Source organism: Taeniopygia guttata, chromosome 9 (genome assembly GCF_048771995.1).
Source record: "Taeniopygia guttata chromosome 9, bTaeGut7.mat, whole genome shotgun sequence".
Classification (NCBI taxonomy): Eukaryota; Metazoa; Chordata; class Aves; order Passeriformes; family Estrildidae; genus Taeniopygia; species Taeniopygia guttata.
In genome coordinates, this window is record NC_133034.1 from 9,065,402 (window position 1) to 9,091,964 (window position 26,563).

Genomic DNA, 26,563 nt, shown 5'->3' on the forward strand with positions numbered 1-26,563 from the left:
TACTGACAAATGTTGTTTGTTGGGTTTGTTAAATGATATTTTCCCATAAGGATGTTTGTGAAATTTCAAGCAGCCACACATGTGCCTGATTGTCCTACTAAACAAGTAAGTTAATGAGCAATATGCAGTGAAGCTGTAGTAGGTACAACTCATGGTTACAACTAATTTTAACTATGAAACAGTTTGGAAAAGTATCTTGACAAAGGAAATGTACTAAATTTTATTTTTCTATTAGAGTTTGAGTTTTTAAAATATGTTTTATTAAAGAAGCAGATGTGGATATACAGACTCATTAGAAATGTAGTTACATATCAAAAATTGTTAGATTTGACAGCCCAAAGTTGGAAACTTAGTTCCCATTGATGAATGAAATATGGAAAAAAGAATGAAGGAGCTTTTCTAGTTCTAGCTTTTTCTAGTTTGTTTTTAGTCTTTGCATTTATTACTAATGCTTTGACAATTCTGAAAAACAATTTTTAATCAAGCATTTCTGACATATTCTTTACAGTGTGCTTATATAAATAGAAGTAGGTATAATAATTTAAAATATTGATTTTCAGTATAAAACACCTTCATATGAATATGTCTGGGTTGGTCTCAATGAAATAGCCTGTCATTCAGTAAGGAAGTAGTACTGCAAGGTGCAAGTCTACACAGAAATCTGGGTAGTGACCTGTAAATTCAAATCCGGTTTTACTGTGCACCAGCTTTCCCATATGGAAAAATGAGATTGCTTAATATATTCTACATGACTTCTCAGAACTGAGGCTTGCCAGTAATTTCCTATCCTGTCTTCTGTCCTGCTTTTGTTTAACAGTAAAAAAAGGCAAAATTATTACTGTTCATCCCCTTGACATTTATTTCAGAATAAAGGGAAAAGTATTTCACAATTTCTGACTGAGGGCCCATGGATGTACTGCTTTCTGGAGTCCAGTTTCCATTTTTTAAATGAACATCTGAGTGTCATATTTGTGTAGAATTGTAGCTCAAATATCCAAGAAAGCAAATACAGAGAATGTACTGTGCTAACTAGTGCTTCCCATCCTTTACATAAACCAAACTTTTTAAAAAAGTGGAGGTATGTGGGCCAGATAACCAAACAGTATTTCAGAGGGCTCCTGACGCTACAAAAGATGGGAGGAATCATATGCTTTCCCTTCTATGAAAATAGAAACTGAGGTGGTAACATGCATGGAGATGTTGCATTGTGATATGGTATTTATGTTGGAACTTCCACAGGCCCTGTAGCTTTTGGCAAGAAAAAGTATCATCTTTATCTTGGGTAAAATGCTGTTACCATTCAAGCACATGTTACTCAAACAGCCGTGGATTTTTCACATGGGTGAAGATCTAGTAAGACGTGTGTTAAGGATTTTAATTTTCTAAATTGATTTTATTATTCTTCTTAGGTCATCCTTGGCAAGTACACATGGCTTTCTTACGAAGATGTATACATTAAAGCTGTTAATTTTGGAAATGGCTTAGCAGTCTTGGGTCAGCAGCCAAAGACTAACATTGCTATCTTCTGTGAGACCAGAGCTGAGTGGATGATTGCAGCCCAGGCCTGCTTTATGTGCAACTACCAGCGTGAGTACCTGTCTTCCTGAAGCTTTTATGGCTTTTAATCCCACAGTCAGGAAAAAACCCTCTTTTTTGCTTTGCTTTATGTACTAAGAAAACTTTATCTAGATTTTGTATAGAACATCAAAGTTTTCAAATAAAAAAATACTGCATAAGGTAGAAACTGTGCACTTGGTAGCCTTTTGCTTTAGTGACTAGAGAAACCTTTATCTATTGGCAGATGGAAAGAATAGTTTTGGGAAGTATAGTTTGCTCAATGAATTTGTAAGAGGTTTATTTTTTTTCATCTCAAATCAGTACAGATTCCCAAGTTTCTGAAAACAAACAAACAAAAATCACACATGAATTCATTGACTAAGTTTCAGGAGTTGACGTCAAACCTTCATCTGTGCCTGCAAGTTTTGTTTTATCTGAATATTTTGTCAGTTCTTCAATTTTGATTTTGGTTTGGCCTTTTTTTCTTGGTCAGGAATGTACTGAATGCTGGTCTCAGTGTGCTATAGCTGTTTAAATGTCTGTTTCATCATCACTCCTTAATATGTCCTTTACCTAACGAAGCCCAGCCTGGCTGGCTTCTGTGATGCTCTCAGGGGGACACATCTTGTCCCTCAGGACATGCCAGGAACTGCTGTTCCTCACAGGCTTTGACCTTTTCCCTCCTGTGCCACATTTACCCTCCTTCAGTAAGAGTGGGCTGTAAAAGCCAGGTGTGCAGAATTTCCTGATTTCCTGCCTAGATACACTAAAGATGTCTATCAATTACACTTTTTTCAGATTTTGGAAGCAACTCTAATTATATTTAAACAGTCCCTCTTTGCTCTGAGCACAAGTCTATTTCAGTTTGAGAAGACCATGATGATGAGTATGTAGCAGTTTCCATTTACATAAGTTTTTACTCCTGTCTCTGGTTATTTTGCATGCACCTTTTGCTGTGTTGGTCTCTCAGTGTTAAGGATGGAGTTGGTGACAAGGTGCACTGCGCTGGCCCTTAACATTTCAAAGTCAGCCTGCTTGCCTTGTGTGGCAGCTGGTCTGTGGACAAGGAGAGGGTGGATGTTGTGTACTGGGGCTGTAGCAATGCCTTTGGCATGGCCTCCTGTGGTGCCTGTGCAGCCAAACCCACCAAAGGTGGGTAAGAGGGACCATTGGCTGCGAGGATTGTAAGCCACAGAGCAGAGTTAGTGGGCAGCCTTCAGTGGCAGACAGTGACTCCAATACTGCTGAATTTCTTTATTGAAGGCCTGGATGATGGGGCAGAGTGCAAACACAGGAGGTCCCAGCTGGTGGCATGCTGGGGGGAAGCAACCAGTACACTTGAGGGTGGGGCTGGTGTGCAGAGCAGCCTGTCAGCTGGAAAAGTGGGTTGTCTGGAACCTCATGGAATTCAGTAAAGGCACTTAAAATTTCCTCTGTGCATGCTGGAATGCACTAGTATAGGCTGGGGGACAGCTGGAGAGAGCAGCTTTGCAGGGAAGGACCTGAGGGTTCTGGTGGCCCTTGAGGCACCCAGGATTTTGCAGCACCTTCTTGCAGTGGAGGCCTGCAGCATCCTGGATGGTAGCATCAGTGTAGTAGCTAGGTCCAGGGAAATGACTCTTCTCCTCTGGAGCTGCTAGAACCATGCCTGGACTACTGTGTCTGCACTGGGGCTTCCTATTAGGAAAAAAGGTGCTGACATCCTGGAGCAAGTCCAGTGGAGGGCTGCCAAGGTGCTGGAGGGGTTGGAGAATGTGACACCTGAGTAGAGGCTGACAGAGAGGGGTCTGTTCAGCATTAAGATGAGTGAGTTCAGATCTTGTTGCTGTCTGACACTACCCAGTGGGAGCATGCAGAGGAGATGGAGCTAGGCTCTGCTCACAGAGGTGTGCTTTGATACCACTGCAGGCCACATTCCCAAGTTAAATGGCAGGAAAATTTGATTACATATTAGGGCAAGCATCTTCATTGTGAGGGTGGTTCTATATCAGAACAGGAACAAAGAACGGTTGTGAAATCTTCATTCTTGGAGATCCATAAAACCCAGATGGGCCATGGCTCTGAACACTGCTGCAATGGATGGTGTGTGCAGGTGCTCTTTGCATGTGCCTTCACACCTAAATTGGTGAAGTGTTTGGTTGGTTCTTCAGTGAGTAAATGCTGCTGACCTGCCTACCAGAGCAGAGACCTGCACAAACTATTCTCAGATAAGATTCCTGTGCTGATTTTAAACTACATGTCTCTGTGGCAGTTCCTTTTTATCACTTTTGGGATCTGTCAGATTCCTAGTGGCTATCCTGGGAATAAAATGCAAGGGCCTGTATAACTTTTTTTTCCTTTGGAACTGAAGCACATTTACAAATCCTAGGGAGATTTGTAATTTGTGGGGAGAAATCTGAGCTGGGGGCTGGATGTTGTGAGCAGAATGGTATGTGTGTGTTTTTGGGTTGCTGGATTAGTGCTTTAAATCTCCTTGCTGCGACGTGCCTCGGCACACACTCTGACGTGGTGTTCAGCATCTAAGCTGTGTCATCTTCTGTGAACTTGGCTGACTTGTGCTGGCAGATGAAGAGAGAGCTTGCAGTGTTCACAGGCAGCTTGCAGGACAAATTGGAAGATTCAGATGATGTTGAAACAGTTATAGTGGCAAGACATTGCTAAATGGCTTGTGCTGCTAGCATTTTTCAGTGTGCAGGTTTGATACCAGCTAACTGCTATGGGGGTGTTGGGATATTTTTTCTAAATGTGGAATGTGTTCAGTCTGATGGAGTGGGCCCAGAGCTGGTGTCAACAGAGCAGGTTCATCTACTTCGTACATTGTGTTGGAAAGAATGCCTTTTGCACTACAAAATTAAAATTAGGAAAGTCATGTTTGTTATGGATTACTTGCACAAACAATTTATTTTACGGTTAGAAATACTTGCTTGGTTTAAATGTGACTTTTTCTGAAGTTCTCTAAGTCTTATATTTCCAGGAGGTAGAGTGGAATTGCTAGATCAGACAGAAGAAGTAGCACTAACATGAAAACAGATTTTCTTCCTAAGTACCTCTTCATGTGTGTGAACAGCTCTTCACCAGAGTAGGCAGATAAAACACACAAGGGCATACCCAAATGGTGGAATAGGAGAACTTAGGTTTCATTTTTCAATCACGCTTGAGCAGAGGTGGTTTGGTCAGAATTAATTTGGCTGAAGCCTTTAAAGGTTCATTTTGCTTTTTATTCTTGATGTACGATAGGTGTTGAAATACTGTTTAACATTCCAGGTACCTTGAAAAAAATTGTAAAGCTCTATTTGTTTCTCTAGGGTAAGGTTTTGTCTTCTATGAGCTGGCAAATTTAGTGGTGTTGGGGGTTTTCTTTTTGTCAAGCCTTTGGTCAGATAACAAAGACTCATTTGTACTATTGCATGTATAAAGGTGAATACAAAATAATCCCTTTTCAGTACATTCTTAAGAGAATGAGGAGAGAAAAAACTATCAAAACTTTTGGATTTGCCTGAAAAAGTTTTAGATGCCAGTGTGGAGAATTTCAGAGATGAGTCATTGCTCAGTTTTGCTCTCTCCATAACATCAGTGCACAATCGTATAAATGGTCTCTCTTTCCCTTTACCTCTATCATATAGCTCTGTCTTAATGTACTTATTTGCAGATGAGTAATTAAGTACCCCCATGGTTATTCCTGAGATGATGCTTTGCCTTCTGGGCGGTGTTGTCAGCTCAATTCTGCTCGTTGGCTTGGGGCAGCTGAATTTCTGCTACATGTTTATATAACAGGGGTCACTGCAGTAAGCAGAGAGAGCTCGTGGGAACGAGGAGAGGCACTCTTCTGGACTTTGCTCCCACCAAATTAAAGAAAACACAGTGCATGTGCATTTGCCCTGCAACAGTTCTGAGCTATGATGGGCTGCTTTAACAAGAAAAAAATAAGTAGAGGAAAACTATTTACTTTTCAGTGTAAGAAGACTGCTTTTGAATTGTTTCGGGTTAGTAACTCCTTAGATTTAAAATACTAAAATAAAAATCTTAGAATACAACAGAACTTTATTTCATTTTAGTTTTTAATATTTGCTGCAGTGATTACAGTTTTAATGTACAATGGGGTGTCTTATTTTCATAATTATATTCTTTAAATATTTAGCTATATATAGACTAAAAAGCAGAATATATTCTGATACCTGTTGTGACAAAACTCCCAGCAAAGATATTATAATTATGAATTGTGTTGATTGATCTCAGAGCTTTTATGAGAGGTCCCTGTTTAGTGTTCTGCTTGGAAAATAGAAATTTTTTTTGAGAGCAATGCTTCTCTGCAATTTTGAGCTGTCTTTTTTTTCCCTAGTCTCTTTTGGTCTCTTGTCATTCAGTTCCATTGATAATGCCAGGAAATTAAATATTATTTTAAAGATGTTAATATGAAATCATTTTGTAACACACTCACTAATGAGCTGACCTTACAAACAGGAAACTATTTTTCTTATAGTCAATTTTCTAAATATTTTCTTTCCTGCTATTCTGTATGATTCTTGTGATGTCAATTCAAGGTCTAATGAGTGTGATGATTAAACCTTTATTACATTATTTTAAACAAATGTCAGAACAGGCTAGTCACAGATTTATTCCTGAGTGTGAGAATTCTCTGCTGATGACACATATTGCCATGCTGTAATAATTTGTTATTAGTAGTCAATTGTAAAAGGTTAGTAACAGAGAATGTGAATTCTGGAAAAAGAAGTCACATGGATGAGAGCTGCTTCTTTCCTGTGTGCAAGAGGAATGTTACACAGTGATTAAACTGAGAAGGCTTGCCTACTTTTCACATGGTAAAAGCAGTGACAGTATGAGCCTGGATCCAGGAGAATTTCATAAGGTGATGTGGTTTTGGGACCTCTAATTAGACCTTGGAAAAGAGTAAACAGTCACATAGAGAATGGTTGTTCATTCTGCCTTCTAGGAGTAACTGAAGATCACACTGTATTTAAATTCAGCTGTTAAGAGGCTTTTTGAATTCAAAACTGTCCCATCTTTGAGTTGAGAAATATTTTTACTCTGTTGCCTAAGTTGGAATAGATTAATCTCAGTTCACTTTTGTAAACTATACTTGAAAATGTAACCTAGGGACTGACCATTTCCCGTTTTGTGTTTCAGTTGTTACTCTGTACGCCACGCTGGGAGGCCCAGCAATAGTTCATGGGCTGAACGAAACAGAGGTGACCACCATCATTACTAGTAAAGAGCTGATGCAAACAAAATTGAAGGTCAGAAAACTGTTCTTTGGCTATCTCTTTGCAGTGTGTCTGTTCACCATTATTAAATGGTCTGGTTCCATTTTACAGAGCAATGATTTATTGCCTTTCCATAAGGCAGACACTTTTGGAAGAAAATTTATGTGTCTGTCTTCATGTACAGAAAGTGGTAGTGTGCTTTCAGTGGGTTTTAGGCTGCTCAGTGAGTGGAGAATGAGCAATTTGCAGTATTGCAGAGCTGGAGTGCTGCCTGGAAAAACACCTTTACAAGAAACTGCTGTGGTTTCGTGTTGGATTTAGTGCCTATAAATGTAACAATGGGAAGAACAATGTATAAAGAGCTGTGATCATGCTCCTGGCTTATTATCAGATGTTTTCCCATCAGAGAATGGTTTTTATGTCTAAAGATGGGGGTTTAAAGAGTTAGAGATGTTTTTCCATGCAGGAGGAGAAAAAGCTCACTAAACACTAGCACAGTCAAAGAACTTTTTTGACTTACTGACCCTGATGGAATACCCAAGTGGAACAACTAATCTGCATGAGTTTCACCATTGTGTGTTTTGGGGAAACTGGACCTTTCAGATAAGGCAATTGTTTTAATGAAAAACTGTGCTGTTGTGGAAATTTGAATGAGAACTTCCCAAATTGTAAAAAGAAGTTATTACAATGACAGTATCTATGCCATGCACATTTATTTCAGCTTGCAGTGAGAGAATGTATTTGGTCTGCTATAGGTGATGATCTTCTCTTCTTCCATGAAAACACTGATAAATGTCTTTGAACTCATGTTTTGCTTGAAATGCTTAACTAGTGATTTTCAATATTTTTGCTAGCTGTTGCTTATTTTAAATAGCATAATAACCAAGGAGTAACCTAAGAATTATTGTGAACTCAGTATCTCCAATTTCTCTCAGTGTTCTATGGGAAGGGAAAGTCAATTATATCTGCAAATCACTGCAGTCTTATTTGTAGGGTTTTCATGAAATAAAATACGAATCAGTAAATGTTTGGAGAAGTTTTTGGACTTAAAAATGGTAAACTTCAAGCTTTGCAGCTATTCGAGCTTGGAAGGTTTATCCTTTAAAACTCTGAGATGTTTTATGTTAGTGCTTTTTAAAAAGTATACAGCAGATAGCATGGAGCTTTTTTTTCTTGGTTTTGGCTTTTTTACTGCCTGGCAGAGAAGGAATTTTTAATTTCTGAACTGATTTTTCATTTTCACAGGAAATTGTTTCTCAAGTTCCACTACTGCGACATATAATTACAGTGGATGGCAAACCCACAACGTGGTCAGAGTTCCCCAAGGGTGTCATTGTTCACACCATGGCATCTGTGCAAGCCATGGGGGCCAAGGCAGACACCGGTAGGTTCTTCCTCTTCAGACCATCTCTTTTGGTGCCCTAATTTGACCCCATTGAGTAAACTTGAAGAAACTGTAGATTTCAAAATAATGTAGAGTTAACCTTTGCTGATCTCCTCTTCCTGTAAATAAAATCTGTGTGATTTTTTGTTGTTTTGTTTTGGTTGTGGGTGGTTGGATTTTGGGGGTGTAAGTTTGTTTTTTGTTTTTCAACAGAGTAAAAACTGACTCCACAATCAAGTGGAAGGATAGTTTTTAGGATAAGCAATTAATTCAGGATACAAACTTAAAAAGCATTCTTATGATTAGACATATTAAAACCAGATTATTCAGGGCACAGAAGGAAAATCATTGTGTATTTTATAACAAAAGAAATCATCAATTTGTTGCCATTAAGTTTTGCAAAATTCACAGATAGCAAAATGTAAAATAGTCATTTGAATATGATAGAACTTGGTCACTTACTGCATTTCTGAAAGCATCAATCTTTGTAAAATCACTGCAATCTATTTCCGGTCTATGTAACATTTTTAGAATGGTAATTCAGAATTTTAGAACTTATTTTAATTGTAACCTTAAGAAATTTTTATTCTTGGCTCTGAAGACCTGCCCATCCCAGTATTTTAAGGTTTCAGTATATTCAGTAGTTGCTTTCTTTTGTTCTTTGTGTTTTTCGAATCCCTTAACTACTGCAGGCATAAGAATGTTGGATTGTATTTTGGGGGGGGGGGGGAGGGTGTTCAATCCATCTGATTTTGATGTTCAGGGGAATGGCAGATTTGCTCCAAACATCATGACCTCTCGATTTCTTTAGAAGATACTTTCCCCTATTCGATGTACCAGTTTTTTGTATTACTAAAACAGTTTAATACAACACCAGCAGTAAAATTCTGGCTGCAATTCATTAGCTCCCTGAAAATTTTTAATCTATGTGCTATGTAAAAAGGTATTTAATTTTTCTTCAGTCTTTTAAATATCACATACTCTGCACTACAATAAAGGAATGTTATCTTTGTCAAGTTAACCATTCATAAACTGTGAAATGCTATCATGAATTGTTTATGGTCAAACACGTCCAATTAATATTAAGTAGATGAGCTATTTCTTATGTTTCTTTTCCTCTGTGTTGTTCATTGTGCAGGATAGGCAGGATTCAGTGAGTGGAAAATGATTAAATGTTGCTTTTATGCTTCTCATTCAGTGTGTGTGCACTGTGCCACTGCACTGTGTGTGATGCAGTTTCCTGATTAAGCACAGTAGTTTTTGTATTTTCTTGCTCTCAGCACAAGTATTTAAAAAGCACTTTAATCGAATTAAAGCTGCTGAACTTCTTTAAAATATTTATGGAGATGGGACCTCAGGTTGGTTCAGCAGTGCTTTGCTGCAAATGCTGTTCCATGCCAAGGAGCATGTGGGGCACACAGGGGTGGAACCAGGGCAGGGAACCTTTCCAAGGCAGGAATGCTCGCTGGTGCTTTGGACAAGCCAAAGCTCTGCCTATTTTTCTCTCCACTGGAGGACTAGGGGAAAAATAATAGGAAAACTGTTGCGGTGGATAAGGACAATCAGTCAAAGTATTGCTCAGCTAATGCCAAGTTCCTACTCTTTGTGAAGGCATTTAAGCTTGACCACAATTTTTTTAAACAAAAGCAGAATGTAATAGCAGGAGTCCTGTGGTGCTGTATTGCAGTGACTGCTGAAATGTGTCAGTGTGTCAGATCTCCCAGCCCAAGAAGCTCTCCACACATCACACATCCTATTTTTTAACAACTTGCAGGAAACAAGCAGCCATCCAGGCCTGTGCCCTCGGATATTGCGGTGATCATGTACACAAGTGGATCCACAGGAATTCCCAAAGGAGTTATGATCTCCCATTGCAACATAATTGCTGGGATAACTGGAATGGCTGAGAGGATCCCAAACCTGGGGTGCGTACCAACTGTTACTGACCAGCTACTAAAGAAGTCATGTAATTGCATTTAATTTTAGATTAATTACTGCATAAAATATGAACTGTTTTATATTGCTATGCATTGACATCTGAGCATCTTCCAGCACTGCACTAAATGACATGATACTACTTCATGTACTCTTTATTCTCTCCTGTTTGGTATGTGGGCAAGACCAGGACACAAAAACCTGTGAGGCCACCTTGCTCTAGAGAGGTTGAAACCTTCCTTATGCAGTGCTTTCCTTGGTTAATGGTTAAATTCTGTGGCTTCTTTCTGTTTCGTGCAGTTTTTAATCTCATCCACTGAGTTGCCTTTGCAACCATAACACATGGTTAATTGTCTTGAGTTGAGTAACCATCACCCTTTTTTCATGCCTTGAACCTACAGTGTGTCATATGCAACTTTTGAAACAAAACCCATGTGATTTGAAATATGCTCTCAAGCTCAAAGGCATTTTCTGCTTTTTCCATTTCTGCAGTAAATTTTGCATACATTTGGCTTAGTGATGCATCTGAGGACTTTAGTGATGCAGCATAAACCCATATTTTGAAAATTCTTTGCAGGGAAAAAGACATTTATATTGGGTACCTCCCCCTTGCCCATGTTCTGGAGCTGAGTGCTGAGCTTGTGTGTCTGTCTCATGGGTGCCGCATCGGTTACTCTTCCCCTCAGACCTTGGCTGACCAGGTATGTTGTAGATGCAGGTCCTTACAGTAAAAAAAAAAAAAATACTTACATTAAATCTTTGTAATAGTTCTTTAAAAACAGTACAAATTTTGTTTCTGATGTTAAAGATTTTGACTGTGTCTGCTAGTAAACTTGTTTTTCACTTTAGTCTTCTAAGATAAAGAAAGGAAGCAAAGGGGATGTTACTACACTGAAGCCAACTCTAATGGCAGCAGTTCCGGTAAGTAACTGAAGGATGAATAATTTTTAAAACCTTTTTTAAAATATAATTTATAATTCAATTTTTAGCAAGAAAATTAATACCGTGACCATTTAGATAGAAAAGGTAGAATCTCTGATGTTGAACTGCCTTAAAATAATAATTGTGGTACTTATTTGTATGTTGGGGATAAACAATCATGATATGAGTATCAAACTTTTTCAAAGTTGAGGTAGCTAGAGAGTTTCAATTCCCATTTTAATTAGTAATTTCTAGTTTGTTACAGTGAAAGAGTGGAATAAAGAGAGTTGGCTGCTGGGGGTTAACTTCTGCTCATGCCCAGATTTTGCTTTCCTCCTTTCCATGAACACCTTGCTGTCTCTTAGCAAGGGAAGAGGAGGGAACCTGGGAGTGGGTTGTCACCTGAAGCTCACTAGACTTTTTAGATTGTGTTTTCTTTTTGCTGTACTGAAGTCAGGATTTCTGTTTCTTTGAGTTAAAGTTCATCTTTTTACGTAACTAGGAAATTATGGATCGAATCTACAAAAACGTCATGAATAAAGTGAATGAAATGACCAGTTTCCAGCGGAATCTATTTATATTGGCCTACAACTACAAAATGGAACAGATTTCCAAAGGTTACACTACCCCACTCTGCGACAGGTAATGTTAACTTCATTTGTAATGACACCAAAAAATCACAATCTTACCATGAGAGCAGTATCTGGTTTTCTTGTGCTTTTCTTCATTTTATTGTTGACCCTTAGAATATGAACAAATCTATACTTGAGTGTAAATTGAAACAACAAATCAGGAGTTTGTGTGATGGATTTAAATACTTACTGATACAATTTGAGTGTTGTTTAACTTGAAACTGATGGAAAATTTACATTTATTGCATTTTCAGCAGGAATTTAGGAATAGATTGATACAATTTTTGGGTAAGATGAGATGTTTATTCCTACAGAAAAATGTAGACTCCATTTTCACAGAAGGGAGCAATGGTAAATCTCAAAATGGAAAGAACCCACCGGATCATTGAGTCTAACTCTGGGATTCTGTAGGAGCAAAGGATAATGTATTTGCAAAATTTATACAACTTAAAGTATTTCTAGGAGAAAATCATGCAACTTTACTGCCTCATTAAATCTGTGTTCTCAAACATTTAACCCATCTTCAAACTAGAACATGGAAACAATCTTAGAAATCTGTGCCTGTACTTCTGGAAGCTTCAGTGTGTTATTTCAAGGCTTTGCTTGGAAGTCATAAAAGTGTATTTGAAGGCAGTGGAAGTTCAGTTCAGATCCCAAACTAGGTGCTCTCTTGCTTTGTTCTGAAGCACCAGGATGTCCTTTTCCCTTTGCGTTTCAGCCTTATCTTCCGCAAGGTGCGGCTGCTGCTGGGCGGGAAGATCCGCGTGCTGCTGTGCGGCGGCGCCCCGCTCTCGGCGGCCACGCAGCGCTTCATGAACATCTGCTTCTGCTGCCCTGTGGGGCAGGGCTACGGCCTCACCGAGTCTGCCGGGGCTGGCACCATCACCGAAGGTGGGTGGCACTGCAGCCCAGGCCCGCGCGGCTCAGCCCTGCCCGCCCGCTCCTTTGCCGGTGCCACCAACATCATCGGGGAATCCTGGAATCGGGTGTTCCCAGAGATGTGTAAAATCTGATCTGGAGGCATTGTGCTGTAGCAGGTGACCTGCGTGTAAAATGAATGTTCTCCTTTGTGGCGGAGCAGCCCATTCTAGTGTGAATGGGATCTTGGCGTTGTACTTGCCACATGAGCTGAATAATTATTTTCAAATTTCCTTCACTGTGTTGAGGAGCCAGGAATTAAAATCTTCCTGCACCAGATTTTAATTTCATATAACAGAACCTAATGGTTTCAGTTGCCATTTAGTAACTGAGGGAACCTGTTGATACAGCCATCTACTCTCTTGATGGGATAAGAATTTTATCTGTGTTCTCTTGATAAATCTGCTGGGTTTTCTTGGAGGTTTGGTCCTGTGAATTAAAGTTCAGAAATAAATAGCAGTTAATCTTCACTGAGGATGCATGACAACAAAAGATTTTTTCTTTCTAACTATGTTTGGTTTTTTGTTTTTCTGAAAATGCACTTATTTAAATTCTAGTTTGGGACTACACTACAGGAAGAGTGGGAGCACCTTTGGTCTGTTGTGAAATCAAGTTAATGAACTGGGAAGAAGGTGAGAATTCCTGCTTATGATTTAATTGTTGTATGTTTGTAAGAACTGTGTTTTTCTATTGGGCTTTGCTCAGTAGCAGTAATTAAAGACTATTTTGGCTGTTAGCGTTTTAAGTGCTACTTTTGCCTATAAAAGTTTGCTCTTGGGAAGAAGAAATGTAAAGTCAATTCCTCAGTAGTTCCAAAATAGGGAAATACCCACACAGAAGTTATCAGTGCAAGTTGCATTTTGAGTGGGTAGTGTGCACAATACCTTCGGTTGCCATTAAGATATTATTTTAAAATAATATTCATAATAATACTCTTAAAGTAACTTAAAAATTGGCATGTAGAATAGAAGCTTAATGGATACTTTATAAAATACATATAATACATTTTGAAATGCATTTGGGTATTTTCTTTCACTGTAGGTTTTTATGTACTGTAGAGCAGAAATACTCTAAAGTGTGTTTTAGACTAATGCAAAGCCTTTTGGATTTTTTCTTTTCTAAACTATGGGGCAAAATTATTTGGTTTCATTTGAGCCCGTGTGAAACTGATAAAGCACATACTTCTGCTGGAAGAACGGCACAAATTTTTGCTTTGGAATATGTTTTCATTCTCATAAACTTAATAAAACTCCCCATCTTTCTAGGTGGATATTACAATACTGATAAACCATATCCTAGAGGTGAGATCCTTATTGGAGGGCAGAATGTGACTGTGGGCTACTACAAAAACGAAGCACGAACCAGACAGGATTTCACTGTTGATGAGAATGGGCAGAGGTGGCTCCATACTGGAGACATTGGAGAGTTTCATCATGATGGATGTCTAAAAATTATTGGTGAGTTAATAAATTCAGGTATCATGTATATGTATAGATATTTGTATACACACATTTTTCAGGGCTGTGAAATACAGTAATGAAAAAGAACCTCCATATCTTGTCATGCAATCTAAAGCCTTCCTGTGTATCCCAGGGAAGCTCTGATATGTTAATGTAAAGTTGTTTGTGTGTTTTAGAAGTCGATTTTTGGTTCACTTTGAAACATTCTTAACATTTACTCCTTAATGAGACTGGGCAGTAATTGGAGAGTTAAATATAAGCTGAGTAGATAAGCTGCCTGATATTGTATAAATTTGTATGGTTGTGTTGACTAACCTCAAGTAATTTGGGTGTAGTTTTTGGTTCCTGTTGTTGTTTTTCAAGTAGAAGGTGAACAGTTGCTCTTTAAATATGGGTTTAGCCTGAAATAAATAACATAATGTCACCAAATGGTGCCAAATGGTCTGGGCCAGACAGCACAAAATGTGTGCTCCAGGCTACCAGTGGCTTTTGCCTAGTCCTGCTTGTCTTCCAGGCACATGATGGTGCTGTCATATAGGAAATGCTGTTCTGAAGGCAGAAAATGCATGGAATTGTAATATCCCCTCATTTATGTAATATCATCCCAGACTGATAAAATGCAGTCTGGAAACCTAACATTAAAGGTTTCTGGTTTGGATATTTAAATGAGCATTTCAGGAAAATGTAAAATCAATGTTTCCAAGTTTTCTGTTCTGTAATTAACACTTAATTCCTTTCCTCCTCGATAGATCGCAAAAAGGATCTTGTAAAACTGCAGGCAGGAGAATATGTTTCTCTTGGCAAAGTAGAAGCAGCTCTGAAGAATCTCCCACTGGTGGATAATATTTGTGCATATGCAAGCAGGTAAGAGCAGCTTATAGTTTGTTACTGCTCTGTTCTTTGTCCTCTTGAAGCAAAATTTTTTGCCATTTAACGTGTAGAATTTTTTTAATCGGTTAAAAAAAGGATTTTGCTTATAATACAATGGAATAACTCTCTATCAAAACTAAAAAATCTGAAATCCATTTTTATTTTTCCTTTCTCATTTGTTGTCATCATCTATTGGAAAATACCAATGATAAGTCTTACATTTCCCTTTCCCCTGTCTGAAAAGCAGCTGAGGTCTATTGCATTAATTAAAGACATCACTCAAGCACTTTGGAATTGTTAGCTTTAGAAGCCCTAGGACACCTTGTTCCTTGCTGTGTTTAGTTGTGATTTGTCCTTCAGGGGAAGTACTGTGGTACTTCAGAGGAAGATGGGGAAGAAGCCATCAGTGGCCCAGTAGCTGGCTTGTGAATTAAATTTGCTTTTCTTTACCCCTGCAGTACACCACCTTGAAGCTTGAGAAAAAACACACTCTAAATACTGTGCAAACACACAATAAATGACAATCAAACTCATTTCTATTTGCTTTATATGTGTACTAATAAATGAGGTGATAAGGGCTCAAGCATGTCTTAAGTTTCTATTTCTAGAGTTTCTTAGCTCTTACACATATAAACATACTTCAGGTGGTCTTTGTTTCCTGTTGACATTTGACATTGATGTTTGGAAAGTTAGTTTGGAGCTTCTGAATGATCAGAAATATTCTGATTCCCATTATGTCCCAAAAAGCCACACTTTACTTTGAAAGAAGCCAGGATTACGATACCAGAGAATTGCTCAGTGGTAATAAATAAAACAAATAACTTTTGGTTTGTTCACCTGGTTCTCTGTAATTTTGGGGGAGGTTTGTGTAGTCATTCTGTAACTGCAGTTTTGACAGTTTTGGATCAGTAGGGTGGCATGCATTGGGCCTGCCACTGCTGAGGAAATTGCCAGTCCTTTAAACTTTATTTGTGGTTTGGACTCACTGTGTGAGTCTCAACGTTTGCTTGCTTTGACAGCCTGAAGTTGGGACTGTTTTAAGTACCCTCTGTAATCTGCGGAGAAAGAGCTTCCTACATGTGATTTCTTCTCTTCCAGGATTGCAGTTCACTATTGGACTTGTGCTACCAAATTTTTGTGTTAATTTTGCTAGGCCAACATAATATCGGAAGCTAAAATGCACTTGCCAGCCAGACACTTGATTCTGATAGGCCATATTGTGTCTATTACTTAAAAACAGGAAAACCTATGAGCAATTTTTAAAGGTAATTTACAAACAAGAGTCCAGACCAAGGACAAATAAGACAAGATGTTCCAGATTGGTTTTTCTGTTGCTGCTGTACTTTCTTAATACAGTTATGTGTGTGATGTGGCCTGAGCAGCCATGTAATAGGGTCCCTGAATGATTGTCCATATGCACACTTCATTGTGGGCATGTGCTCACCTCAGCAGTCCGAGTTCAGAGAGGTTTTGTGACTGTGCTTGTGACCTTTCTTGGATCCTTTCTCTCTTTATACTTCACCTGGGTAATCTTGTATGCAGGAGGAGTCCTTTAGTTGTAGCGGTTCTGTCCCCCACATGCAAAAAGACACGGAGGGCAGACTTTTACAGATGGGTTTAATATGTCATTTGACCTTAGATTTTAGGATGCAGAGCTCCTCTGAACATCATAGTAGGGAATCAGAATTGTTTGCATGATGTTGCTACCTCAAAAGCTATATTGACTTCAGACGAAATAAGTGAGATAAGGAATAAAAATTTGCTGAAAGGAGTGGTGATTAGAGCTCTGTCAGTGGAGACTCCAGCTGCTTTATCAACACTTCACCCAAGACATATTAAGTGGGTTTCAAGCCTCATGTCAGGAAAAGGAGTAACTCAGTTACCTGAGGAATGAGCAAACGTGGCAAAAAAACTTGAGGGAGTCCTCAGTCATCTCAAGGAGATAAGGACCAGACTTTGCAGAATAGAAGCAGTGGTATCTATGTGTAGTGCCACTAAATATGTTTCTGACCACAGGTCTGAGAGCCGTACATGGGTAGAATCATAAGCACAGCAAGAGAATGAGGCTGCTTAGTGTAGGGTAGACATTTTGGCAAAATCTTTCATTGTGGAAGAGATGACTAAAGAGGTCTTGAGGACCAGAGTCTGAAAATTTCCACTGAAAATCACTTTCAAGACAAAGGTACCAAATACAAAGGATCGGCATAAGGACAGGGAAGTAACTGCTCGAGGGGGAAGATGTACCTTCAGGATACCTCTCAAGACAAAGCAGTGCTTTAGCATTTGAACTGCAACAAGTGGATATCTAACTTTGTAGCACAGAATGAAAAACTACATTTACCAGGAACTGAGAGCTGCAAGGTGCTCTTTCCAAGGAAAAAAACCAGTTTTGTTGAACCTGGTCATCCAGAACAAGTACACTTCTATTGAAGGGGCTGAATTTTAGATGAACAGAAAGTTTGATGCTTACCCAGCCAACTAATTACTTCTGTGTGCTGTTTATCCCTGGGGGCACTGGTGATATTGCTGGACATGATCTTGAGCATTTCAAAAGACTACAGGAACCAGAGATACGAGTCCTTTGTGTCCCAGGTGCCTTCACACAGGATATGTGCACAGTAGGGAGCAAAGTTACAAGGGTTCAGTGCAGAGTACAGCATGAGTGGGCATGGGGGAAAATGGGACAGAGGCAAGGGCAGAAGGTGAGATGCAAGCAGTACAGTGATAGTGAGGCTAATCTGAAATCACTGTGTTTATAATGGACTCTGGTGGAGTCTTCTCAGCTCCTGTCAGATGCCCATTATGATTCATGCCAGTAACAAAGGAGAAAATTGCAATGTGCAGTAACCAAAAGTATATTTAGAGGTACTATCTTAAAATTATCTTGAAGACCTTAAAGGATATAGTACAGTAATCTGCATGCTAGGGCTACATTTCCATATTCTGGTGAGAGTTGAAAAGATTTAATAAATCTGTAGATAGTTAAGATGGGAGAGAACCAAAGCCATCCTATCCAAGTGGAGGAGAGGATGAGAATTCAGAGCAAGCTTGGCTAGATGGAGATTTGCTTGAAAATGGCAGTAAGTTTAAAGAGAGGAGTTGTAAATGATATTTACAGCTAAACAAACTGCAGAAGTTAAGGGTGAGAACCATCAATTGTAGCAATTCTGTAGGAGCTGACGTGAGTCCATAAGTGCTATGCTGTTACAAGAAGGTAAAGGGCATAATCAGATGTATTGCCTACCTAATGCACAATGATCTCTTTGCTCTAACAAGTATTAAAGGGTCTGAGTTCCACATGTAGCACATCTGAAGAGATGGACCTCATGAAAAGAGTCCAGGAAAAAAATGGCAATGTCTGGGCAGAGACCTGTGATGGCATGAATTAGGAGGAAGGGGCATTGCTGATACATCTAAATAAAACTAAGAAAGGAAGCAAGACTAAAAATGTGACAAGGAAAATCTGTGAATGCATCAATAGCTTCTGTGGAAAAGAGAGGGACATCTGACAATTGTGAGGTAAATTTCAAAGAGGAAGAGTCCGGAGTTGCCATCAGCAGCAGCTTATCCATGCTACGAGTGATGAAGTGTTGGCATTAGTGCTTGCTGATGTTAAAGAAATATGTAGACAAACATCTGTTAGATGTATCTGACCCTGCTTCAGGGCAGGTGAATTGATTAGGAGCTCTTCTGAGATTATTTTCAACTCTGGCTCTGTGATCTGCTTTGTTAGAACGCGTCAAGCTGCTGTGTGAGGTTCTGTGCAAATTTTACCTAAACACCATCTGAAAAGCTTTGAATACCTGTTTCAGAGTGAATTGTGCTTTAGGGCCCAAAGACTTTGAGATCACAGTTTCCTGTGTTCTGGGCATGTCAGGAGCAGACAAAAAAAGTGCCAACAATAGAGTGGGTGTGTGGACAATCACTTGAAAGAGAAAGAGAAGTCACTTCCCTTACAGAAGCAGGCATCCTTTGAGATGTGTTGTGCATATGCTCATTCCACAACCTGCTGTCCACCCCCTCTTCACTGCAGTCCTCTACTCCTCTACAGTAACTGGACTCTGCAGTTGAGAGGAAACTGAGGTAGGGAAGCCGCACACCAGTCTCCATTCCGGGCTGCAGAGCAGGAGCAGAGGCAGGGCGCAGTGACATCGTGTGGGTGCTGCTTCCCAAAGCTTTGGGCATGAGACACAGTGGAATATGCATATGGACAGCACACCTTGAAGCAATCCAGTTACTGTAAGGTAAGTAGCTTCTCTTTCTACTTACTTTTAAGCAGGCAGAGGTAACTTGTGAACTATTTCAGGAGGATTATCAGGTGAACAAAAGCCAGCTGTTAAGAGCAATATCTCTGTATGAAGTGTAAACCCCCCAACTTGAAATGTTATTTTTGAAGAGTTGGTTACTTTGCCAGATTCATACTCAAGTATATTGTGCTTCTCAGCTTCCATTCTTATGTCATTGGATTTGTTGTGCCAAATCAAAAGGAGCTCGCAGAACTAGCCCGAAAAAAAGGATTTAAAGGAACCTGGGAAGAGATCTGTAACAGTCCTGAGATGGAAAAAGAGGTTCTGAAGGTGCTAGCTGAGGCTGCCATGGCAGGTGAGTAGCTGGGTAGGTGGTATCAATCTTGTGGATTGCAATGTCTGTGAAATAGATAAGCATAGGCCCTAAAATATTTCATTGAATGTGTATATTTCATTGAACCTGTATGAAATGAGATTTTCATACAAAAACCCCCAACAACAAAACATGAGTGGAGTCAGTCCTTTTGTTTCATACAGCTTCTTTTACTGTGGCCCATAGCTGAAGAAAGAATATAAAAACAGTGAAGCTTTACAAGTACAGTTCTCTGTATGTGTGTATGTGTGGTGTTCTTTAAGATGTCCTGTAGTACCTTGTTGGCCTTGCTGCTGGTCCAAAACCAGTGTGGGCCAGCTCTAGATCCATAATCATAATAAGCATTTGGTATCAGATAGTCTCACATGCTACATACCAGTACAGAGCTGAAATAAACCATGGTGACAAGGGCTCTTCTGGCTTCCACTTGCTTCTGAAGGATTTCCAAAACCAAAGCAGCATCTTTGTAGTTAATAATTTTCAGAAGATTTTCCTTACAGTAACATTTCTAGCCACATTTGAAAATTACTCCGATATTCTGTACCAGTGTCATAGTGTCTCGTATGAGTTTGTAGCTTCTTGGTGTGTTTGTGTGAAGAAATGTCTTGTTTGTCCCAGCCTTCCCTCTGCCAGTTCAGGCTGAGCTGCTGAGCTCTGCTCTGGGAGGGGCAGTGAGCAGTCCCAGTGCTGGTTCTGGCAGGGATTCTGGCAGTGTGCATTCTTCTTCCCCCTCAGTATCTTTTTCATGCTAATTGGCCATACTCTGTCAGGCTGTTCTGGTGCAGAATGAAGCAGTGGCACAGGGATATTTTTTGTTCTTTGTAATAATTTCTGCCTTATTTTTGCTTTTGGCCACTTCTGAGCATTGAGCTTTTTTCATAACACTATCAGTTATGGCCACAGAATGATTTTTTAAAATGATCATCGGGGGTATATAATTTTACATACTCATCTCTTGGCACTTTCCTGCAATGGAAGTTTGTTGCTGTTTTGCAGTTGCTCAGTATCACAATGTACATCTGTCCCTCTTTGTCCTTTGTCCTCATCCTTTCTACCCTGGATAACTACATGCTTCCAGCAATTTCTGCTTGTTAATATTAAGCTTTTCTCCATATTGCTTGTGAATATATTAAACTCTGATGAGATATTTGCCAGCTCCCATCCCAGGAGCACCCTCCTGGGAGTGCAGTCTCAACACTGCAGCCGCTCTTGCCTTGTCTGGTTTTCTTCACTGTATGGAGCGCATGGCCAAAGTGATTCTCAGAAGCTGCTGTGATGGGGAGCATGTACAAAGTTGCTTTCATGTTTTGTGCAACATTATTCTAAAGAGAATTAAATACTTTTTAAAAATTAATGAAAGGTAGTAGTTGATTCAATTATTTTGATGTTATTTTATATTTGGTTTTGGTTTTCACTGTGGTATCACAGGCTTTAATTTTAAATACTATGGGTTTTAGTGATAAATTGCAAAAAAAACCCAAAAAACCAAACCTCATAATCTAATGCCAAAGGAAGAAAAAGGGGCAGGAAAATCTAAAAATGGCAGGTTGCACATGATAAGTATACATTTCTGTATATTACTGAAATTCAACTTGAAAGGAGAGGATTTTATTACTGCTATCTGTTGGCTACTTTCTTAAGTTATTTTTTTTCTCATATCTGAAACCACAGCGGAAATTGTTGCAAATGATAGTGTTTTGTGCTGAAGGTATAACATGGAGAGCACTGCTCTCTTTCAGTACAGAGAAGAGCTACCATATGAACTTAATTCCCTTGATGAATTTTGAACTATTGGGGAAAAACAAGCTCCCCCATTTTTTTCTAACCTAATTAGTATGGATTTTAAGATTTTCTCTCTAGATGATGGGTACCATGATGCTGATAGAGCAGAGTCTGCTTTGAGGGTATAATTCCCATGCACTGGGGATTTTTTAAAAGTTAGGGAGCTGCAGAGATACCTGAACAGCTGGGCTTCATTCCAGTATTTCTGTGGAAACCGGACAACAGGTACTAGCAGATCCTGTCACTCTGCTTGTGACCCCACAGCTTGTGAAACCAACCGTGGGGGTTGGAGGAGCACTTCTTCATTTGGGTCACATGCGTGAGACTATGATTTCTGTTTTTGTGCTTAACTTTAGGAAAATGGTTCCATTTAGGTTCTGCATTAAAAATGTTTCTTTTCACAGCAAACCTGGAGAAGTTTGAAATCCCAGTAAAGATCCGTCTGAGCCCTGATCCTTGGACCCCAGAGACTGGTCTGGTGACAGACGCGTTCAAACTGAAGCGCAAGGAGCTGACGGCGTTCTATCAAACGGACATTGAGCGGATGTACGGCAAAACTGTCAAATAACCCTCCTGCACCGCTGCTGCGCTGGGCTTGGATCAAATAGGAAATACTTGAATTGCCTGTCTCGACTCAACACTTGAGATCAACACTCAAAACCACCATTCCTCATTTCCAGCTTAAACTGTTCTTTCTAACGACATCTCCACGATGACTGGCAAGTTCAGTAAAATGTTACGGCAGCAAACTTGTATCTGTCTCCTTTTTTCCAGTTTTCTCTGCTACCTTCTCAGTCTGTGGATTTTCCCGGGTCTTTTTGGGAAACAAACCATGATTCTGAAGCCTCAAGTTTTTAAACATTTATAAATCCTGTACAATGTTTTATTTGTATCTTTAAAATTTGGATGTATATAGAGAGAACTTGGCTATATAAGAAATGGTTATACTGGGGGCCTTTTTTTACCTAATTATTTAAAGATAAGAAGGTATTGATGTTGTGACATTATGTACATTGAAAATGCTTGTAATAAGCTAATTGTTGAACAGAGGACCAGGTTATTTGCTGCTGTGCTGTTTTTCTGTGTAAATCTGAGGGAGAAAATGTTAGACATTCCAGCTTATGTAATGCACCTTCAATATGTGCCTAATGGTTACTTTTATCTGAAAATGGAAGGACGGTCATGGCATGGCACAGCTCTGCCTCGAGGCAGGTACTCTTGCAGGTGTTAATTAAAGCTCGTTTAATACAGAAGATGCTATTAACACAGCAGAAGTTAAACCTAAGAATAATCTCTCAGATACAGAAACTCCTTTTTTAAATAGCTCGTGACCATTTCATCCAGAGCTGAATTGTGTAGTGCTAATATGAACTCTCATAGTTAATTTCATCTCATACTTTACAAGCTTGACTGTGTCCTTTTAACAGAGGGACTGTAGCAACCTTTGTCTTTTGTCATTAGGTTTGGACATTAGAGTGGATTTCCTCCGTTTATTAAGGTTTGGCAAGACCCCTGCTCTGCTCTAGCTGCAACCCAGATCTTCCTTGGGGGGATTTTTAAAGTCATAATGACAGTTATGTTCTCAGTTCACACAGTGCCTAGCTGCCCTTTGTGCCATTAAAAATCTCCCTTTGATTCTCTGTTATTTTGTGTAGTACTTTTTGCTTTAAAAACAGATAGTTGACGCATTTGTCAGCCAGAGTTGTTTATGATGCTTGGTTTGTTACACCTAATTCTTACTTTGGGAAGGAGTCTCAATTTCTGTTTCAATAGAGATTCATGGATTTTGTTTGAAAAAAATGTGGGGGCTCTTTTCATCTTGAAGAAGAGCATTCAGATTTGTTTCAGATGTGAATTTTATTTTCAAAATATTTCTGGAAAGAATATTCAGGGTTACATGAGAATGTGAAAAGGCATACATCAGTCAACTTTGTGATGAAGCAAAATACTAAAATGGCTTTAATTTGGAGATTACTCTCCTGTGTATCATTTACTTGTAGTACTAAAACTCAAGGTCCTGATGCTTACTCAGTGCCCTGCTGTGGTGGCACATAGCAATGCTGAAGGCCAGAAGCTTAGTTTGGGACAGGCAGTTCCTGGTGATTGTCCTTGTGATATGAGTTTTTGGGAGGTATTTGATGTGCAAATTATTTTTTTATAAACCTCTGAAAGATTTTTTTAATTAATGCTCTCTGTTGACTATAGAAAGCAGATTTATAGGAGTTGAAGGTTATCAAGCAGGTTCCCTGTTGAAATTATGAGGTGCGTTGTGCTAATTATGGATTTCCCCTGCTGCTGTCCATGACAAACTGTTAACATTTGATAAATTTTGCTGTAAATAATCAAATGGATATAGAAGCAACAAAAAGAAATCAGAACCATATTTTTGAGATTACTGCCTTTAAACATCCAGATCATAAATGAAAACCTTGTGGCAAATCGAGATAAGACAAATGTTGAAAAATGACTGAAGAATCCAAATGTGGAAAAATTGCCAAGGGTGTAGGGAAGTGTCACACCATGTATTAGACATTACTAACACTCTAATTTCTATCTGTGTTCCATCAACAGGTTCTTAAATAGAACTCAGTACAGACTGTACATTGTTAAAATATTTTTGTGATTTTTAGTGAAAAATAATAAATTGCTGAAGTACTATGTATATCACTTGGTGCATTGTGCAGCAGATTTAAGAATATTAATCTGCTTTTGGTTAAACAAATCTGGAGTTAGTATTTTGTTCTGCTAAGGGTTTAAATCCCCTTTTGAGAAATTGCGTAAAGGAAACTTTTAAAATGGTTTGGAAATAGTAGTTTTGTTTTCTTTCTTCTAATCCAGTCACAAGATGGGGTTGCAGTCTAACTGTGCATTTGATTTCACAGTTCAGTTTTTTTATGTTTAAAAATGATGTGATATATATAGTTCCTCTTTCACTAGGCATCAGATTCATTGTGGACATTTATTTCTTCTACAGAATGTGAAAACAAAGCAGTTCATTAAGTTTAGTCTCAGCGCTGGAGATAGAAAGTCTTAAAAATCTTTGTGATGAGTGTGGGGTTTTTTCTTTTGATTTATAGCAAAAGACAGACTCCACTCCTGCTGGATTGTGAGTGCTTCCATGTCCCAGTGAGGCCACCTGAGCTGGAGGTGCTGGGGGCTGTGATGGGATGTTCATGCAGGTGTGGGGCTCCCTCCTGCTCCTTCTGGCTGCCCCCTGTGCTCCTGCATTGCTGAGCACAGGAACAGCTCTGCAGGGATTTGTTCCAGCCCTACAGAGATGCACTGCTTGCCAGCTGGGAGTTCCCTCCATTTTCTTTGTTCTTTTGTTTGGTGGGGGTTTGTTTGTTTGGGTTTTTGGGGTTTTATTTTTTTTGTCTTCCCATGCTCTGTGTGACAAGAACAAAAGTACCTGCTGGAATGCACTGCTCTGTCCCAGGGGCTGTGGGCAGCTGTGCAGGAGCTGAGAAGTGTGTGCTTGGGAGGAGTGGTCTCTGTCACATGGGGGATTTTGTAATGGAAACAGCTGGAACTTTAAACAATCTGAGTTCAAACTAAGAGCAATGGGCTCTCAATATACCTCAACTGAAGGGCGCCCAAAAGAGGGGGATTTTTAACAAAACTTTTGTAAATAAAAACTTACCAGGTCTCTGAATCGTTGAAAATTGTAACTACTTACTCTCTTGTGAAAATCTATGTATTTCATTATTAATATGGTTGGCCATGAAATTCCAGGGATGATGTGAATATCCTTTAAATTTCACAATTCTTTAAAAAATTTTCAGGATTTTAGGCTATCATTCAATCTAGATGTAAGTGTACTTTGCAGAGCATAGAGTTTCTGGGGTAGGTGAGAAATTCAGAAGTTGCATGTCAGAAAAGACAGTGTGAGTTTGGTGCTGCAGGATTCACAGAGGCAGGAGCACACCTCAAAGGGGAGCTGTAGCTGAGCAGGGAAAGATTCTGCTGAAATGGCAGCGAAAAGCAATGTGTGACTGGGGTTAAGAACATCACAGGTCCCTACATCCCACTGCTCTACAGACAGGATGCAGAGAAGGGTATGGAATCCAAACCACACATTAGGAACACCCTGTAAAGCTGGTAAGTTTATGCAGAAATTGCTATAGGACATAAAGCTCCTTTGCAATAACCTTTGTCCTGGTAAAATTCACAACCTTTTTATTCTGTACTAAAACTACATTTAGGTGATGCAATGCAGCATTTTTAATTTTTATTACTGTGGTGTATCAACTACTTTGGACTTGGTATAAAATCATGTACATCTGTTTCTTTACTGGTAAGAGGAACAATTTTCAACTTGCCTACACCTTGGATCAGGCTGAAACATTAATTGAATGACCAATTGTATATTGTTGTAATGGGTTATTTAATGTAAACTCATTTTCAATGTGATCTTGGTTGTTTCTATGAACTGCCTGAACATTGTATACCCTAATTGAGATATATTGTATGAATTATTTATTTGTAATTGGATATCATGTTTCAAAAATAAAATTAATTTCACAAATTGGGCCCCTGTACATCCAGTTTTTTCAGTGGTACAGAGTTGATAATATAGAAATGTGTTCATTATTGTCAAATGTTTGAGATAAGTGTGACCATTTTCACTGCAGGAAAATTAATAGTGTTTGGTCAATTTTTATTTGCATATGATCTGCATTTACCTGCTTTTAAAAGCACTGACTGTGGGTAATACCTGATGTAAAGCTGTAGGCTTTGCATCAGGTCATACATTAGGTATGACTTTTTTTTCCCCTATCCAAGTGTGCTAGGCCTTGTATTTAGTGTGTAATTTTCCTTAAGTTTGTGTGTTGAAGGGTCAGATACTATTAGATGCTTGCAATTGGATTTCTGAAGAGATCTTAAGCACTTAAATTTCAAGTTTTGATTACAAGCTCACAAACCATTGCTGGTAACAGTCGAGCCTGGAGGCACCGCAACAGAAGCCTCTTTTCCCTTTTTTTGTGTCTCTGTTTACAAGTTCCCCAAATGCCCAGGATCATAGTGCTGACAAAATATTGCTGTATATATATATTGCTGTATAGCTGATATTTTTGTTTTTCCCTTTAACCAGCCATGAGAAGGCTCCATCTTCCTCTAGATTCAGTTATATCCAAAGTAGTTGTTTATTATACTCTTTCAAAAATACTTGGGGGTGTTTAACACTGAAAACTTATTTCAAACTATTTAGGATATGATTCACTTTAACTGATTTTTTTTTTTTTTTTTTTTGGTTAGACATTT

General features: G+C 39.0%; 1 protein-coding gene across 5 annotated transcripts in view; it reads left to right on the top strand.

Moving 5' to 3' along the window:
- Positions 1–25,826, top strand: part of ACSL3 (acyl-CoA synthetase long chain family member 3) — a 51,189-nt gene extending 25,363 nt beyond the window's left edge. For 4 of the 5 annotated variants that reach the window (XM_030280346.4, XM_030280345.4, XM_041718025.2 and 1 more), the window contains 13 exons: positions 1,410–1,587; positions 6,703–6,812; positions 8,025–8,163; positions 9,938–10,088; positions 10,676–10,799; positions 10,948–11,019; positions 11,522–11,661; positions 12,370–12,542; positions 13,127–13,201; positions 13,835–14,026; positions 14,779–14,893; positions 19,344–19,501; positions 21,706–25,826. In XM_030280346.4, coding sequence (XP_030136206.1) covers positions 1,410–1,587; positions 6,703–6,812; positions 8,025–8,163; positions 9,938–10,088; positions 10,676–10,799; positions 10,948–11,019; positions 11,522–11,661; positions 12,370–12,542; positions 13,127–13,201; positions 13,835–14,026; positions 14,779–14,893; positions 19,344–19,501; positions 21,706–21,869 — 1,791 coding nt within the window. In that variant the 3' untranslated portion in view covers positions 21,870–25,826. Of the gene's footprint in view, positions 1–1,409; positions 1,588–6,702; positions 6,813–8,024; positions 8,164–9,937; positions 10,089–10,675; positions 10,800–10,947; positions 11,020–11,521; positions 11,662–12,369; positions 12,543–13,126; positions 13,202–13,834; positions 14,027–14,778; positions 14,894–18,950; positions 19,102–19,343; positions 19,502–21,705 lie in introns of those variants that run through there. The other variant, XM_072933166.1, reaches the window with a different exon arrangement.
- The last annotated feature ends 737 nt before the right edge of the window (positions 25,827–26,563 follow it).